Source organism: Pieris brassicae, chromosome 10 (assembly GCF_905147105.1).
Source record: "Pieris brassicae chromosome 10, ilPieBrab1.1, whole genome shotgun sequence".
NCBI classification, from domain to species: domain Eukaryota; kingdom Metazoa; phylum Arthropoda; class Insecta; order Lepidoptera; family Pieridae; genus Pieris; species Pieris brassicae.
The window spans coordinates 16020740-16036855 of NC_059674.1; the positions used below are offsets into that span (position 1 = coordinate 16020740).

Consider the following 16116-nt stretch of genomic DNA (forward strand, 5'->3'; position numbering starts at 1 on the left):
GTTTGGCTAAAAAAAAGTATTCAAGATTCAAGATATTCAAGACATTCTTTATGGTCATATACCAAAGTCGAGGAATGTGACGTTTCCTCGCTCTTCCGATCACACGATATCATGATACGGATGGCGGGGCACGCGCAAGAAACGGTAACTTCAATTAACTTTAACACCTGCGTTAAGATTGTAACCGATATTTCGTAGGCTAAAGTCTATATCAAAAATAAATACAGTGCTTATGTATATTTTTATTATAAATAAATTAGTGTTTACAGTTTTAACCGAAACACTCATCTCACTGCGTCACATCGTAAACACAATTTAACATCTTATTTAATAGTAGAGTAGGTCCCCTACCTGCTGCAGAAAGCCATCAAATGGTGCAAAGGAAGGACAGAGACCTGTGGAATATTCTCGTTTCGGAGAGCTAGGCACACATTGGGTAGCAGAGTCCACGGAGTAATTTATGTAGTTAACATATTTATCTTACATAATCTTTTATGTAACATATAGGGATACGTATAAAATAATTGTAAACAAAGTCATGTTTTGTACCAGTCACTCCATTGATTTTGTGATTGAGATAAGAAATAAAATGCGGACAAAAGATCGAGTTTTCCGATAGGCAACAGCCTACCTGCCTATCACAGAGGAGACTTAAGTATGAGTCCACTATGTCAAAAACATATTTGACATACGGAAGTCATAGTTCGCGCTATGTCTCCACCCTTTATATAAGGTTAAAGCGCTGAACCATAACTAAATAAGTAAGGTAATTAGTGAAGATTACGGCAAATCAGACCCAAGATGGATAAGGCATGTGAACTACATTGGCACTGAGACCCTGTTATCATCAACTATCTAACGATACGTTAGTTTTGATAATCAACTAACTGTAATTCAAATGTCCATACTAAGACTGTTACTAGTATAAAAACCGTCTTTCGTCGCTTTGTTAGTAACGCACCCGGAATCTTTATGAACATGTAACACGCATAGATCCAGAAAGCCTAGAAAAACTCATCGTGATTGGCAGATTGGAGTGCACCAGACCTCAAGGCCGATCCCCTCCTCGCTGGACCCATCAAGTTAAGGCCATTACGGGTCCTACCCGGGTGCAGAGGCTTGCCGAAGACAGAGGAAAGTGGGAGAAGTTGTGCGGCGCCACAAACACGACTTTTTTGCACTTAAAATATGTTTTATTAACTACTATATTAAAATATACTCTCTCTCTTCAGTTGGTGGCTGATATCTGAATGTGGTCAGCAAGGAAACATCTGGAAGCATCTGTTTCCACCGGTTTCTGTGCAGCGCCTGTCTTATTACAGTATACACTTAAGAGGACGATTAGTCACTTGATCGCTCCATCTTATTGGTGAAGAGCCACGTGATATTATGTCTTCTGTGTCACTATACGCGATCAGTCTATCCGAGCTCTTATCGCTTCTGCGCATTGTATGGCCAAAATATAAAATTAAACTCGGCGTATGGTAGACAGGCGAATCTGTATACAGAGTTGATTGTAGTAGAATGAATGTTAACAAATAATTTAACTAAATCGAACTTTTTCGATATTCGAATTACCCAATTAAAAAAAATTGGTTCTCGTTACATTGACCGCTCTTGAGCTTTATAGGTAATTTGTCAGCACATTGCGTACAGTGAACCGTAACTGATAGATAACGGTTATCGGTTTTGCAATGCGGAAGCTTTCCGGTTGATATAATTGTGGTATTTTTAGGAACTCAGATTTTGTCATTTGTTTTTTCAACTTATAAATTGCGCCCGTCTTACTCGTCTGATTGAGAAATAACAGACGGGTCCTAAGGTGATATTCAGAAACTTACCGCTTAGCATGACTTTCGAATGTCAAAATCGTAGTGTATTTTGACACAAGGCAGTAGTACGCGCTCTATTTGACCCGAAGAGTTACAAGCGACAAAAGAACGTACACAGCTGCGCATATTTTAATAATTTAAGCAACTTAAAAAGTACTTTATTACTCAATTGTTGTCGTTATTGAGAGTGGGTGTAATGCTATGTAGAATAGATTGTATGGAAGACAAACAAAACCAATCAAAGCCAAATACATTTCGACAATTTATGGACTTCGTCGTTAAATAGACGGAGTTTACACTGTATTTTTACGCAAATGTATCTAGAATTTCATTTTACAATTGTAAAACTATTGCTAATCAGTTATAAACCGGTTTAAAATCATTCAGGTCCATCAGAAAATATTTCATTAATTTTAAGTGTGTAAAAAATGTCATACATCTTATATATTATTTTATTGCAACAAATGTATAAAAATTCTCACACAAAACGTGTAAAAAATTTGTTCTTTACGTATATGGAGTGACTTCTACTTCACTTTCTCTATACTTCTATATTCGATGGAGTATAAAATAATGCAATAAAGGTAACTTAAGTGACAAATCAGGTTTGTTGACCTAAAACTATACAATTAAGTATTGTTCTTAGTTTGCGCTAGTTTATTTACAATGCACATGTACGAATATAAACACGAAATTATATTATTTACATAGGTAATTTTCGAAGATATCAAATTTTAATGATCATTTTTCGTGTGTCATTTTGTATTTTACTTTTATCTAACTTTAACTCAGAAATATCACAATTAAATTGAAAATTCCCTAAGAAATACAATGTGAAGAAATCTCATCTTGAAATTAGATTAGAAATTATTAACGACCACTTTCGACGATACGCAACGTTTGTTCTGAGATGAGGTGCTCAGATTATTTGCATCGCTTCCTGGTATTACCATTAGAATAAATATTGGCCAGCTACAACTCCATATTTTAATTGCATTTTACTGTGATGAAGTCAATCTTTTGAAACGTTACATTAAACAATACATCTCTAAGTCGGATTGTCCGTAGAATGAAGCTTAATGGGGCAGACAAGTGTAAAATAGCAAAAAAATTAATGAAGGAAGAAAACATAGGAGATATACGTAACTTTTTGGTAAGCAATACAGGTTTCGGCAAAAGCCGGGGTTCAAACACACGACCTTAGGGCTGAATAACACACTTAACCACTAAGCTAGTGCTGCTCTATAAATTCTGCATTTATTTATTTATTAGAACAGCGGTAATCGGGCAGGTGGCTGATTCTAACTGATATGCCAGCCGATGGACACTCATAGCTAAAAATCCAGCAAGCGCGTTGCCGGCCTTTTTAAAATTAGTACGCTTTGGCATGTACATGGTACATGGTTAGATGTACATGCGTGTTAGGTGCAAATGCAGGTTAAAAAGTTATATAAAAAAAACATGTGTGTGTACTTATTATGTACACGCGTTAGAAGTTATACTTCTTTGGCGTAACAAGATAAAAAAAAATATCTTTCGCCTTATTCTACGTTTTATTAACGTATCATCTTAAGTTAAATAAAGTTTATTTAAATATCACAAAATAAAATGTTGACTATAGCTAACTTGAGGGTATCGGTTTTTTTGTGACGGTGATCGCGCATCGTGAAAATTTACCCTCATAATTTTTCCCTAACCCGCAAAAAGAAGTATAAATTCAAAAATTCCCTAAGTCGAAGTGTCTGCTAAATAAGACAGTGCCTTAATAATTCTACAATCGATCAAATTTCTGTGTGTTAATGTAAATTCTTGTTAGAAATTGATTTAAATTGACTGCGAGTGTTATTAGTTGCTGCACGTTGGAAGAAAAGTCTATTAGCGAAAGACGGAGCTGAGCAACTAAGGTACTACTTCACATTTAGCATTATATTGTTTGTCAATTAGAGGCCTGTCTAACTGTACTCTACCCTTCAAGCCTTGAACCAGGAGCCATATAGTAAACATCGAATGATGGTTAATTAATTAAACACTAAACTATAATTTAAGATACGAATCTAGCTAGTTATAATCTACCATTCTATAGTGTCATGGACATATGCAAAATATATTAATAAGGTTGTTATTATAACAATTAATTGATGATATTAATGGTACTTAATTTTTTTGTAACATTGTGGTCGTTTTTTTATTTATATTTTGCTACATTTATGAGGAATAAGTATACCATTACAGTTACGTAATAAAACTTATTTCAACCGATGCCGATGATATGTTCACAATCAGCTATTGAGAAAATATTAAAATTATTTCATTTCAGATTTCTGTATATGTTTCGTGATTTTTTCATATCATGCTAACATACAACCACATATTTGGTTATGTAATCTCAACATTTTCAGCTTCCATCTTCATATGCATTTAAATATATTTTTTATGGATTAAACAAAGAAATTTAACGCGCCTCAAAATCTAATTTCGTTTAGTTTTTTAATATTATTTGTTTTCTTTATTATTTGTATTAACTTTTCGCGTATGTCATTTCTGCCTATAAGTGCTTGTAACATAAAAAAATTTATATTGCGGTAATTGTCTCTGTACAAATAAATTATTTAACATTTCTATCCCGCTTGACTTAAGAATTATAAGTAATTGAAAACTAACCTAATTTACTAAAAAGGATATTGAACATATGAAAGTATTTTATAAAAATACTTACAATGTATCTTCTTCTCTGTTCTTGTGTACTATTTTTTTCCACTTAATCCTTTATGGCCCGTGGTATAAAGAAGTTGAATAGCCTAGACATTAAATAAATAAAGATGCGATTAATACTTTATCTATAACAAAAGAAGTTTAAAGTTATATATAAAAGTTCTCGTGTAACACCTATACTCGTAAAGTTATAATTATATCCGACATCGTGACTAGAATGTGAATGTCTCAAAGCGTGGTTTTGTCTATACGAGATCGTGGCTTATGCAGGCTTATGAAAGCAAGGTTCAAAGTTTTGCATAAGATGTACCTAGGAGTTGAGTTGGAAAATCTTCGAAGTCCCTTCGTTAGCTTCTAAGTTGTTAGTAATATCCTAATTTATTGGTGCTCAGAAATGTTGTGGCTTGTAGATATTGTAGATTATAAATGTTGTCAAGTTATGAAATGTTTCTGTTGTCGTAATATATATGGAAATTTATCAATATAACAATTATTTATTTTATATAATAATTGTCTAGAAATAGGTCATAGGTTGACGGGATGGTAAAACGTTGAAAGCGTTTTATAATTTAAAATAAATAAAAAACGTCCCGTTATTCGTAACATTAAATTAGCACAGAGGTCCCAGTTTGACAGGTAAAATTACTCATGGTTCGATGAATAAGATAAAGCTGCGCGATAAAATTGCACTCGGTGACAAACAGTATTTCTTTAATTCATTATACAGTTATTTTTTTGTGGTCCCGTAACTGACATTCTATTGTTTTGTAGATTTGATACAAAGCCTTGTTTCTAAAAATTCATTTAGCTATGTATGCATTCATTGAACGACTTTTGACACAAAATATTTTTACATGTACAAGCTATGAGGTTGACACCAAAATAATAGAAAATATAAGTGGATGGTCGTGCTGCTAGGAATGCTGATTTTAAGAGACATCAAACATTGGCTACCACGAGATAAAGTACTGTAAAATCATTATTATAATCTGACCGTGGACTCCGATGATAGTAAATACAGATATATATATGTCGCAGCCAACTAGCTTAATTAGCCGTTTAATTAACAGCCTAGCCGTTTAACTAAACGGTGCCGTTTAACGAGCGGCCTATAAGATGTTTAGACAGTTGATCAAACGGCTAGGCAAATGACTTGGATCAATGACGTTTCATTACTTGCCTAGCCTGTTGACTGTTAATTTAAATTTAATTCTACTTTCTGCCACTCTCAAACTCAAAATGAAACTCTTCAAACTGTCAATATGGCGTGGGTAAACCACAACGTTGATGATGTTGTCTAAAGTTTCATGAAAAATAAATTGTACAATAGAAGTGTGTAGTGACAATAATGATGTGAATTTGATTTTAAAATAAATATTTTTTTTATGACATATGTTTCTGCCAATTAATGACTCTATCGTACGAAGAGCCCAAGCAGTAACCAGCCAGTTTATTAAACGTTATAACAAACGCTATGGCTGAATATCTTTCAGGCCGTTAGTTAAACGGCTAGGCTGTTAATTGAACGGCTAATTAAGCTAGTTTGCTGCGACATATATACATAATGTATATAAATTTTGAATAAAATTATTTTCACGCCACAATGCGAAGTTAAGATTGTACCACCATAACATCAAACATGTTCATTACCATATTCTTGCAAATAAATTATTATTATATCAATATAGTTTTGGGATATTTAATTTTTAATCCAGTGACCAAAAACACCATTATTTTTCTATTTGGTTCTTCCTAATGTTGTTATTACAGGTATAATATTTTCTGCAGTAATGAGAAAATATGTAGGCGTTATACAATTATGATGATTGAATTCAAAAGGTTCATTCTATAACCTTTTGCATTCTCGACCTAATTCCTATTGTGTAATAAATTAAGTGTGGTCTTTGAAAACAGACTTTTCTACTTTTTAATTACTATTTAGTCTTGTTTGTTTTATAGTGACTAGCAGAATTTTAGAATTCTTATAAAATGTATCGTAGCTAAATATTTTGTATATTTTTTGTATACATTTAAGAACATCCCTCCATATTGACAATGCAGCTTCTTTTTATCAAATTCCGATTTCAAATGTTAACGTATATATATATATAGTATACTCTAGTTCTTCTATTATATTATTTTGTCTTTTGTTCGAATAAGGATTTATTTATTTCAACTCCTTTGGTAAGAGATTTGCGGATTTTTCGTAATATGATTTACATAATGTAACAGGATATGTATTATTAAACGTACATACTTCCTAACAGGATTTTTTAAAATTTATTATACAGGTACGGTAAATATTATATATATTTTTATATAAGTAAAGTATTTTAATATAGAACTATAACTGTCTGCTGTCTGATCAGCTGTCCTGAAAATAACAACGGCTAAAATAAGTCTTTGTTTAATTCCGTTACCTTTGGAGTAGAGACTCTAGGGACCAAGTGCACTGGGGTTCAAGTGCACAGGCGCTTATTAAAGAGGTCGTCAATTAAGTCGTCGTTGTAGTGGTAGATACTACCGGTGACTGCACAGCCGGTGTTTTTCTCGCCCAGCGAATATTGCAATACATTGAGAAAATGCTACCAGCACAAAAGGTACACTAACACAGGTACCTTTTCACATTTGTTTTAGTTTTATTGTTATTATTATATAGGTTAAGAGTATTGTAAATACTGTATGAACATATGTGTGCCATATATTTAGCCTTTGACACAGGAAGTTGGAGAGAACGTGTAGCCTATTGGTAACGTAAATCAATAGTGTTTTCTCTCTATGAGAAGTTAAATGGAAATTATTTTCACACGACTAAGAATCTAGAAAAAATGCATTGTTCACAAGTAGTAATAAGAATGTAAACTTTTATTACTTGGAAGTGACGATTTGATGCAATTTTTATAAAAATGTTATATCGTTCACAATATTAGTATAGCATTGTGTATACTATATTGTCTATGTTTCCAGACCTCTTTTGTGCCATGAATCTTAAAATTCTTATGCCGCCCTATGTATATATATATACATAATTTATATATTAATTTTTTTTATTGTTCACATAAGAAATTTAAATGACAGGTTTTACGAAGAATAGGAAATTGTTCATGAAATAATAAGTAATTTTTCAAAACATAATGAAAAACTGGAATTCAAATTCCAAATGATTTTAAGAAAGATTTTTCTATATTAATTTAGTGAGATCCATGTACTTTTTGCACAGACATTTTATATTAGGTTCCAATTGGATTTGGTTAAGTTTCAAGTCTCCACGTTATGTTATATTCCGCTGGATATTACGATTTCGATTGATAAACACTGGTTTGGGTTATTTCAAATAAGTCAAAAATAGAGTTAGGTAATTTAAATCTTGCTTGTGTTCAAACAATTTGTTTCATGTGTTCTTGAAACAACGATCAAACACTTATTATAAATGAATATTAAAGTAACAATTATTATCGATTTAAATTTAAAAATTAAACGAAGAACGATAGTATTTCAAGGACGTTTTTCCATTAAAATGCTTTAAAAAAAACTAAAAAAAATAAGGAAGGAAGTAACCTTTAATTCGTAATCGTTTTTAAAGGCGTTTTCACCTAAAAACGAAATGTAACATTTTAATAAAGTATTACATACTATTTTTAGATTATAAAACAATCTGTATTGAAACACTTGGAACTGATTTATTTTTCATAAATACAAAAAAATGCAAAGTTTGAGGAATTCGTATTACTACCGCGCAGGCGTAGTGGCGGAGCTTGAAAGTTCGATTCTCGGATGAATATATTGCTGCGTAGGTCTAGTTGCAAATTACGTCTTGTTTAATATCCTGACGAAGGATTGGATCATCTCCATTGGAGAGTTTCGGGATCTTATCGTGGATTAAGAAATTGTTCAATGTAAATTTTTAAAAAGGATGTCCAGCAAATAGTGGACGGTGTGGGTGCCAAGGTTCATTAAATAATGAAAGGAACTATAGTTGAAATGTAATTTAGAATTCGGAAATTGCCTAGCTACACGCTTAGCCTTGAACTGAGGTTCAAATGTCACTGCTCTTTATTGCTTCAAATTTATTTTTTATGCTAATATTTTTGTATTAACTTAGTTCAAGAATACACAGTATAAGTATAAATATAATATTTAATATCAAATATACAAACGTTTAGATTTCGTGAAGTGATTCGACAATGAATTTAGGTTGGTTATATATAGAAAACAACATATTATTTTAATACTCTATAGAATCGATAAATTATGTTCTTAAGAATTAAAGAAGTTAAATGTCAATAGGACCAGTCCTCCAGACCGACTCACCACGGCATAATCTCTATTAGATTAGGTAATTTACGCATCAGATCTTATATCATTAATCTGTGGGCTCTCTCAGCCCCAATGTCAGATCAGGATTGCGGAAAGCACCGGGTCAATATCCGCCATATGCCTTTAATATTTTTAATAGAAAGAATAATTTTAAAGCAATAAATATGTATCGGTAGTAAATCACTTTTTCCGTCGATCTAAATAATCCATCTTTGAAATAAGAATATTTGTCCAAATATTCATAACAAGTTAATATAAAATATCAGAGTGCAATATTTATGGCGTTTTAGGAATGGTTATTAAACTCGTCTTTGCATTGTGAACGAAACAATATTTTAGCAGAAAAAAGAGTCATTTGTAAGATTAAATTCCTGTTTTCAAATATACATAAACAAACAAACAACCTTTATGGTGATATAAATCTTTCAAAAAAGAAAACAAATGAGATCATTGATTGACCCGAGGAACATAACAAACTAAAAGTTAGGTTTTTATGTATTAAATGTATATTTATTTTGTGTATTAGATTTTTAGACTAATTGGATTATTTATATAGAATAATAAATTGGATTTAAAATAATATAATATAAATTTAAAATTGTACTCACATCGTCAACTGTTAAGTCACCTCGCGATTGGTCCCAAACAGATGTAAGAATCGTAAAAAACAATATTCGACACCAAATCATCATATAAACACTTAAAACCTACATTACCATTTATTATTTATATTTATTTTTATCACTTATGATAATATTATAAATTCCCGCGTAAAGTTTTAAATACGTTGCATTTTTTCGTAGCCAGGCACAGATTTAAAATAGTGTTTTTCGAATCAAAAGCCGGTAATTCAAAATAGCACAGACTATAAAGCTATTGTGTTTGACGACAGGTCGCGTTGTTCCGCGGAATGCGACTGCGCGGTTTAGTGCAACTGAATTAGAACGTTAGAGACAGGGTTGTGATAATTCTGTTTAAGAAGGGTTACTAAATGCTGGTACACAAAGAATAAGTATGTTATATGTTGTTGTGTTATTAACTGTATGTTATTTTAAAATATTTTTGTTTTACGTACTAGTCGTTGGCTCTTATTATTAGATCTCCTTGAAAGGGAATTTATGTTGTCAGAATAAAAAACCGTAATAAATAACAGTATGACCAACAATGTGTTTTGTCTTATTTGCGTAACACGATTAAGAAGTGACACGAGTGTTGTATTAATTAGCTTTTTCAGGTGGTTTGTAAAAAAGAGTGTAATATGCTATACTAACTAACACTATTATGTTTTTTAAATATCTTATTACATAGGAAATAACATGAAAATTGTGTGACAGTGGAAATCTTTAAACAGTTCCACATCGTTTAACTTAAATCACGTGACGAACAGGAATATCATAGGGTCACATTATTTTTATTTATTTATTCATAAATTCAAAATCGTGCTGTTTGGTAATACTGGGTTAGAGCCCGGAGAAGAAACTATTTTATCAGGAAGGTATAGGAAGCTGTTCATCTAGCGAAACAGACTCATAAAAGAATTTCAAATTTATTTCTAATCTCGCATCTGATGCTGTAACTGTTTTATAAAAATATTTTTGAAAAATGCTTACAAATTCAGTCGACTCCAGCTGCTGTTCTAATAAATACTTTACATTAAAACACTATTGTCTTATATTGTAGTTTCTTTTTTTTTGCTCATAAATATATATATATATAAATATATTTGTAAACATTATTCGTCCTGTTATGATATTTCAGAAGAAAATTAAAAGCTTATTTACGGTCTAGCACATTGATACAATGTCAATATATTATAAAATAGTTAGGATTTTTACTAATTTAAAATAAACGAATATAACGCGACTCTATTGGTATTCCTGTTCAAATAAATACTGCAGATCTCGCCGATATGTGCCACATGAACCCATTGTACCTTTCTCCCCAATATTTCGCCGTCACTCGTTCGCATTGTTTCGAAAATTTCGAAAAGCAGAGAAAGCCTTTCGACTCTATTTAACACAGGCTCTTGAAATTAACTTTCTTCAGATAATTCGACATAAATACAAATTAAAAAATATATACTGTGTATTTGCTTTACGCGTTTAAGTACTAAAACCATTCCCTAAATAAAAATCTACCTTCTCTAGTACTCTCTTGCTTACTAGCAGTCTCTTGGATACGAAAGTGTTATCATTGGTTAAAGAATTAAAAATACGTTCAAAACGGAAAGAAAGTTGTCAATAATCATTTTCTTATTCTAAAGTCAAAAATCTAAATTTATGGTCTGTGACAAAAATTGAATATAGAACAATTAATAATGCAATTTTTGAAATTTGTGTTTCCTGTCCTTGGCTTCAGTAATTTTACAAAATTTTATCCTTTATAGAATGTATCACGTAACTCCCTGTTGCTCACATTTCATTGTGTGTTTTATTTATGTTTTAGGGTGTGTGCCTACCTAAAATGTAGCTGCTAACAGCTAAAAATGTGTTTTTAGCTGTTTTACACTTTATAAGCAACCAGCCAGGTTTGGCGTAAACCAGATAACATTATAATAACGCCTTAATTAAACTACAAAACAGGTTTTTGCCTAGAGGAAGATTTATATTGGACAATCATTTCCTTTTTTACATAACACAAAGCGAATGAACGTGACAGAAATCGTAAAATAAAGTAAACGGATATTTAATTGTAAGATATTGGCGGAAATTATATAATTTAGGCAATTCCTAAATTGCCGGCAGCGCGCTTGCGAGCCTTCTGGCTGTGTGAGTGTCTATGGGTGGCGCTTTACTTAACATCAGGTGAGCAGTTGCCCATTTGCTCTGCTGTTGTATAAAAAAAGCTTTTATTTCTGGTATTGCATATCCGCTCCCTTCCTGAGCTGGACATCGACCAGTTTGAGTGTAGCCCCTGCCACCGTGCCTGCAGCAGTGGTGAGCGTCGTGATGCAGGGCCGGGCTCCGTGTTCGTATCCTGGTAACACGACTCACACCGGACTGACTTTAATAGATCAGAACAAGATCACCCATAAAATGTGAACTAACAAAAAATTTCATATAGAGATATTAATCGGTTCATAAAACTATATATGTTTAATGTATTTGATATATTATAAACTTTTGAATATTAAAATGTTATCTTATAATTTATGACTCCATAAAAATCTAGAGCTATTACCACAGAGTAGACATTATTAACTATACATACAGGGTGTCCCGAAAGTCGACGTCAAGTCGAAATTTTCTCATAGGTAACACACCACACCAGTTATCAGAAAAATTAAAAAAAAAATTAAGTTATGTATTTTTGAAGATAAGGAAATTTTCCTTTTATTCCAGAAAATGTACACCATGTGACAGTTTTTTCATTCCTGTTGTTACAAATATTTACTTTTTGCCAATTTTTTTTTCTTACGTCATCCCGAATAGTGCTTAATTTAACCTATGATCCTAAACCCTGTGCCGATCACTCCAACTTGTAGGAAAATGTCATTTTATACCGTACCAAGTTTTCAAAATTAATTTTTCACACTAGTTCAACTGATCGTCCTGAAAAAAAAATGTATTACTCCAGTTTGGCGTCGACTTTTGGGACACCCTGTATATGTAAACATAACATAACGCACGTTTCATTTTTTTAAATTAGAACTTGAGTTCTAGTTTGAACTGTCTCTTATTGCTCACCATAATTATAGTATTATTATTACTATTCCAATCACTATCAAGGTCGTAAGTATAAACCGCTTTCGATCTTGAGGAGCTATGAAAGTCGAAAAGCGACTTGCGCTTTTCTCTACAATATGCCATATCATGTTCATGGGCCATATTCATCATGTTGTCTAACAAGTTTTTTCTATAATTGAGTGTTTATCTACTACGTTAATAGTTCACCTTAATTTTTGAAACACCGCTTGTTTGAATTTCAAATTGCTCATAAATTACAGTGGAAAAACAAGATGGCGGGCTCAGTCATATGTCATTTGAATAAACATTTGATTAGTTTTTTTGTCCCACGAGGTTTTAAGGAAAAAATCCAAGTTAGACAAGATGGTATGGTCTACCTGTGTGTGAGCCTGTCCTATTTTATAAATTGTTTTATCGGGGGTGTTAAGTAACGAAAAACTCAAGATGAAAGGTTGCGTTCAATTGTGATTTGTCAAATCCAGTTCTGACGCATCATGTCGCGTGTCAACGCATATTGAACCTGAGATGTTATTGACCCATCACAATCGAATGAACCGCATAATAAATAAAGTTTTATGTTTAGTTTTACATTGACAGGTGTCAATGAGGGAGGTCCCAGGCCTTAGCACGACCCTTAACGTATCGACAATAATTATTGTATGCCTAAATACTATATCCGTGTTTGATTGCTTGAACGAAATAAGCTAAGTGAGAAACGCTATTTCGTTTATCTTATTCTATATTACTGAGCAGTGTTGGCCTAGTGGCTTCAGCATGCGACTTTCATCCCGTAGGTTCGATCCCCGGCAGTGCACCAATGGATTTTCTTTCTATGTGCGCATTTATCATTAGATCGAACGGTGAAGGAAACCGGCTTGTCTTAGATCTAAAAAGTCGACGGCGTGCGTCAGGCACAGAAGGCTGATCACCTACTTGCCTATTCGCTTAACAAATGATCATGAAACAGATATAGACTCTGAGGCCCAGACCTAAAAAGGTTGTAGCGCCATTGATTTATTTTATTTATATTACTGAGCTCAAATGGGCCCTGACAGAGGGATCGCAAGTGCCCGCAAAATGTTGTCACCTTTTAAGAATGGGTACGCTCTTCTTAAACGACCGTAAGTCGAATTGGTTAGGAAATACTTCAGCAGGCAGCTGGTTCCATGACATATTTTCTTCAAAAAATAGCTTTATGTACCTAACACACGTCGTCTTAGAAATACCGGGTTGACTTTTCATTAATCATGAACAAGTAGAAAACAATATGGTGTTTTTCAACTGGTGCCGTATCTTATAGCTAAAGTTCGCCTGCAAAACAATGCTTGCTGGGATACATTACAATTTCTAAAATACCCTTTCTGGTGAAGCTGTTGTTAAAAGCAAGGCATCGCCTGTTGCCCTTCGACCATGACCGATTACCGTTTGTCCTTTGTTCTTTCATTAGTTTAAATACAATGTATGTAACAATAACTGTATTGTGTTTTTACTGTGTCTTTAGGTTACTAGAACAAAAACACTAATTTTAACTAAATGTGAAATTTTAATTAAAATTAAGGCTTGCAATTATAAATTGATTTATTCTATTAGGAAATATGACAGACTCATCACATGTTCAATTGTTTCACAGATGAGAGAAACATGTTAGAAAAATAAGAGTTATTGGTTTCGGGTTCGTAGCAATATATCCAGCTTTCATCACAACATAGTCACAATGTGAAATACAGCATTTGAGTCACCGCCGTTGAACTTATCTAACATTTGGAGACACCAGTCAATACGTAGGTGTTTCTGTTAAAGTAGGGAAATCCATCTGGTATAAAGCTTCCTGTTCGTGTTATATTGTTTGAATTTGTCTCATACCAATGTTATCATCAGTAGTCGCTGTTAAAGGACGTCGCTCACGCGGATCATTATTGAGATTGCTACGTCCACGCTTAAACTCGTTAAACCAATTGTTAATAGTGGCACCAGATGGGGCTTCATTAAGAAATGCTAATCGCAGCCTATAGCTAGCTTTGTTGTTGAGTAAGCCCACAACGAAAGTAATAATAAATCATTGACCGAAAATTTTCTCTCATTAGTTTAAATTTTCACCTGTAACAAGAGTTTTAGATTTACCGCCAATTTATAGAAACAAACCAAAGAGTACTAAAATTGAAATTCAAAAAAGTTTTAATTAGCAATGTTTCTAACTGGCCAGTTTTCTAAAAAATTTCAGTGTTACCCAGGTAATGTTAATAAGTTTATGTATTCTGTACATAAAAGAACAAACTAATTTTGAAAATCGAAATGATCATACAGTTTTAGTTGAGTTTATTTCCGTTTTGTAAAATAAACATTGTAAAAATTACATTGTATTCAGTTCTAAGAGGTTTTAGATGACAAAAATGACGTGCATGTGTGCTTATTAAGCAATTAATTAAAGCGTGCCACCGTGTCACTTGTATCGCATATGTATTGTTAGAATAGTCATTTTGTTTTAAATCTATGCCATTTTCGCTTAACTTTCCCCGTTTCCATGTGTCCCAGAAAGGTTTAGATAAGATAATTTAGGCCTACCTAGATCTAAATTCTTATCTATGTTAAATAAATATGTTTTATGATTGCTTCCATTTCCTAGATTTTAACTTCTATGCCTGACACGTGTCATAAATTTTGATGTTTTAAATCGTACCGGTTTCTCACGATTTAGTCTTCACCATAGGATAATTGCGCACATATTACACACTTATAATATTCTTGGAGCACAGCTGGCATTCGAACCTGGGTTGAAAGTCGCTCGCTTAAGCCTGGGCGAGTTGTAAATTTTGTACGAATTCTATTTGCAAGATGGCATCTATTTTTCTCCAGTGACATTTCAAAATGTAATTAGAGAATTAGAGAAAATTTATTTGATGTATCGTTGGTGGTTAAGAGCGTGGCCACACGATGCGGTAATAATTGCGGCGCCGCACCGCACCGCAATTATTTCAAGCTATATGGTGCCACACGGGCGTTGCGGCGCCGCAGTACAACGCTGTTTACCACGGTGCGGGGCGGCGCCGCAACGTCAATGACTCAGTGCGTAGGCCATAGGGACTCAGCGTTGCCAACTCTACGTCTTTTTACGTTCTTGTACTCTTAAATATCTAAGAGCGCGGCCACACGATGCGGTAATAATTGCGGCGCCGCACCGCACCGCAATTATTTCAAGCTATATGGTGCCACACGGGCGTTGCGGCGCCGCAGTACAACGCTGTTTACCACGGTGCGGGGCGGCGCCGCAACGTCAATGACTCAGTGCGTAGGCCATAGGGACTCAGCGTTGCCAACTCTACGTCTTTTTACGTTCTTGTACTCTTAAATATCTAAGAGCGCGGCCACACGACGCGTTGCGACGTCGACGTTGTACCGCAAGTGCGCCGGACTTGTGACCTGCGATCCTTAAACGAAATTTAAATTTATCCCAGTCATCCCATAATCCCAGTCCAATACCTCTGTTATCCTATAACCCCATTTGTCCAAAACTCACCGATGTCCAGACTGCTCATTATGATAAACGAGCTAGGCTATCCATAATTCCTGCC

The 16116-nt window shown here is 33.6% G+C and overlaps 1 protein-coding gene across 1 annotated transcript in view; it reads right to left on the reverse strand.

Annotated features, from left to right (window-relative positions):
* Positions 1 to 3515, reverse strand: part of LOC123715099 (A disintegrin and metalloproteinase with thrombospondin motifs adt-1-like) — a 33982-nt gene extending 30467 nt beyond the window's left edge. The window contains exon 1 of the mRNA XM_045669926.1: positions 3510 to 3515. Within this exon, the coding sequence (XP_045525882.1) occupies positions 3510 to 3515 (6 nt within the window). The remainder of the gene's footprint in view (positions 1 to 3509) is intronic.
* Positions 3516 to 16116: the final 12601 nt, after the last annotated feature.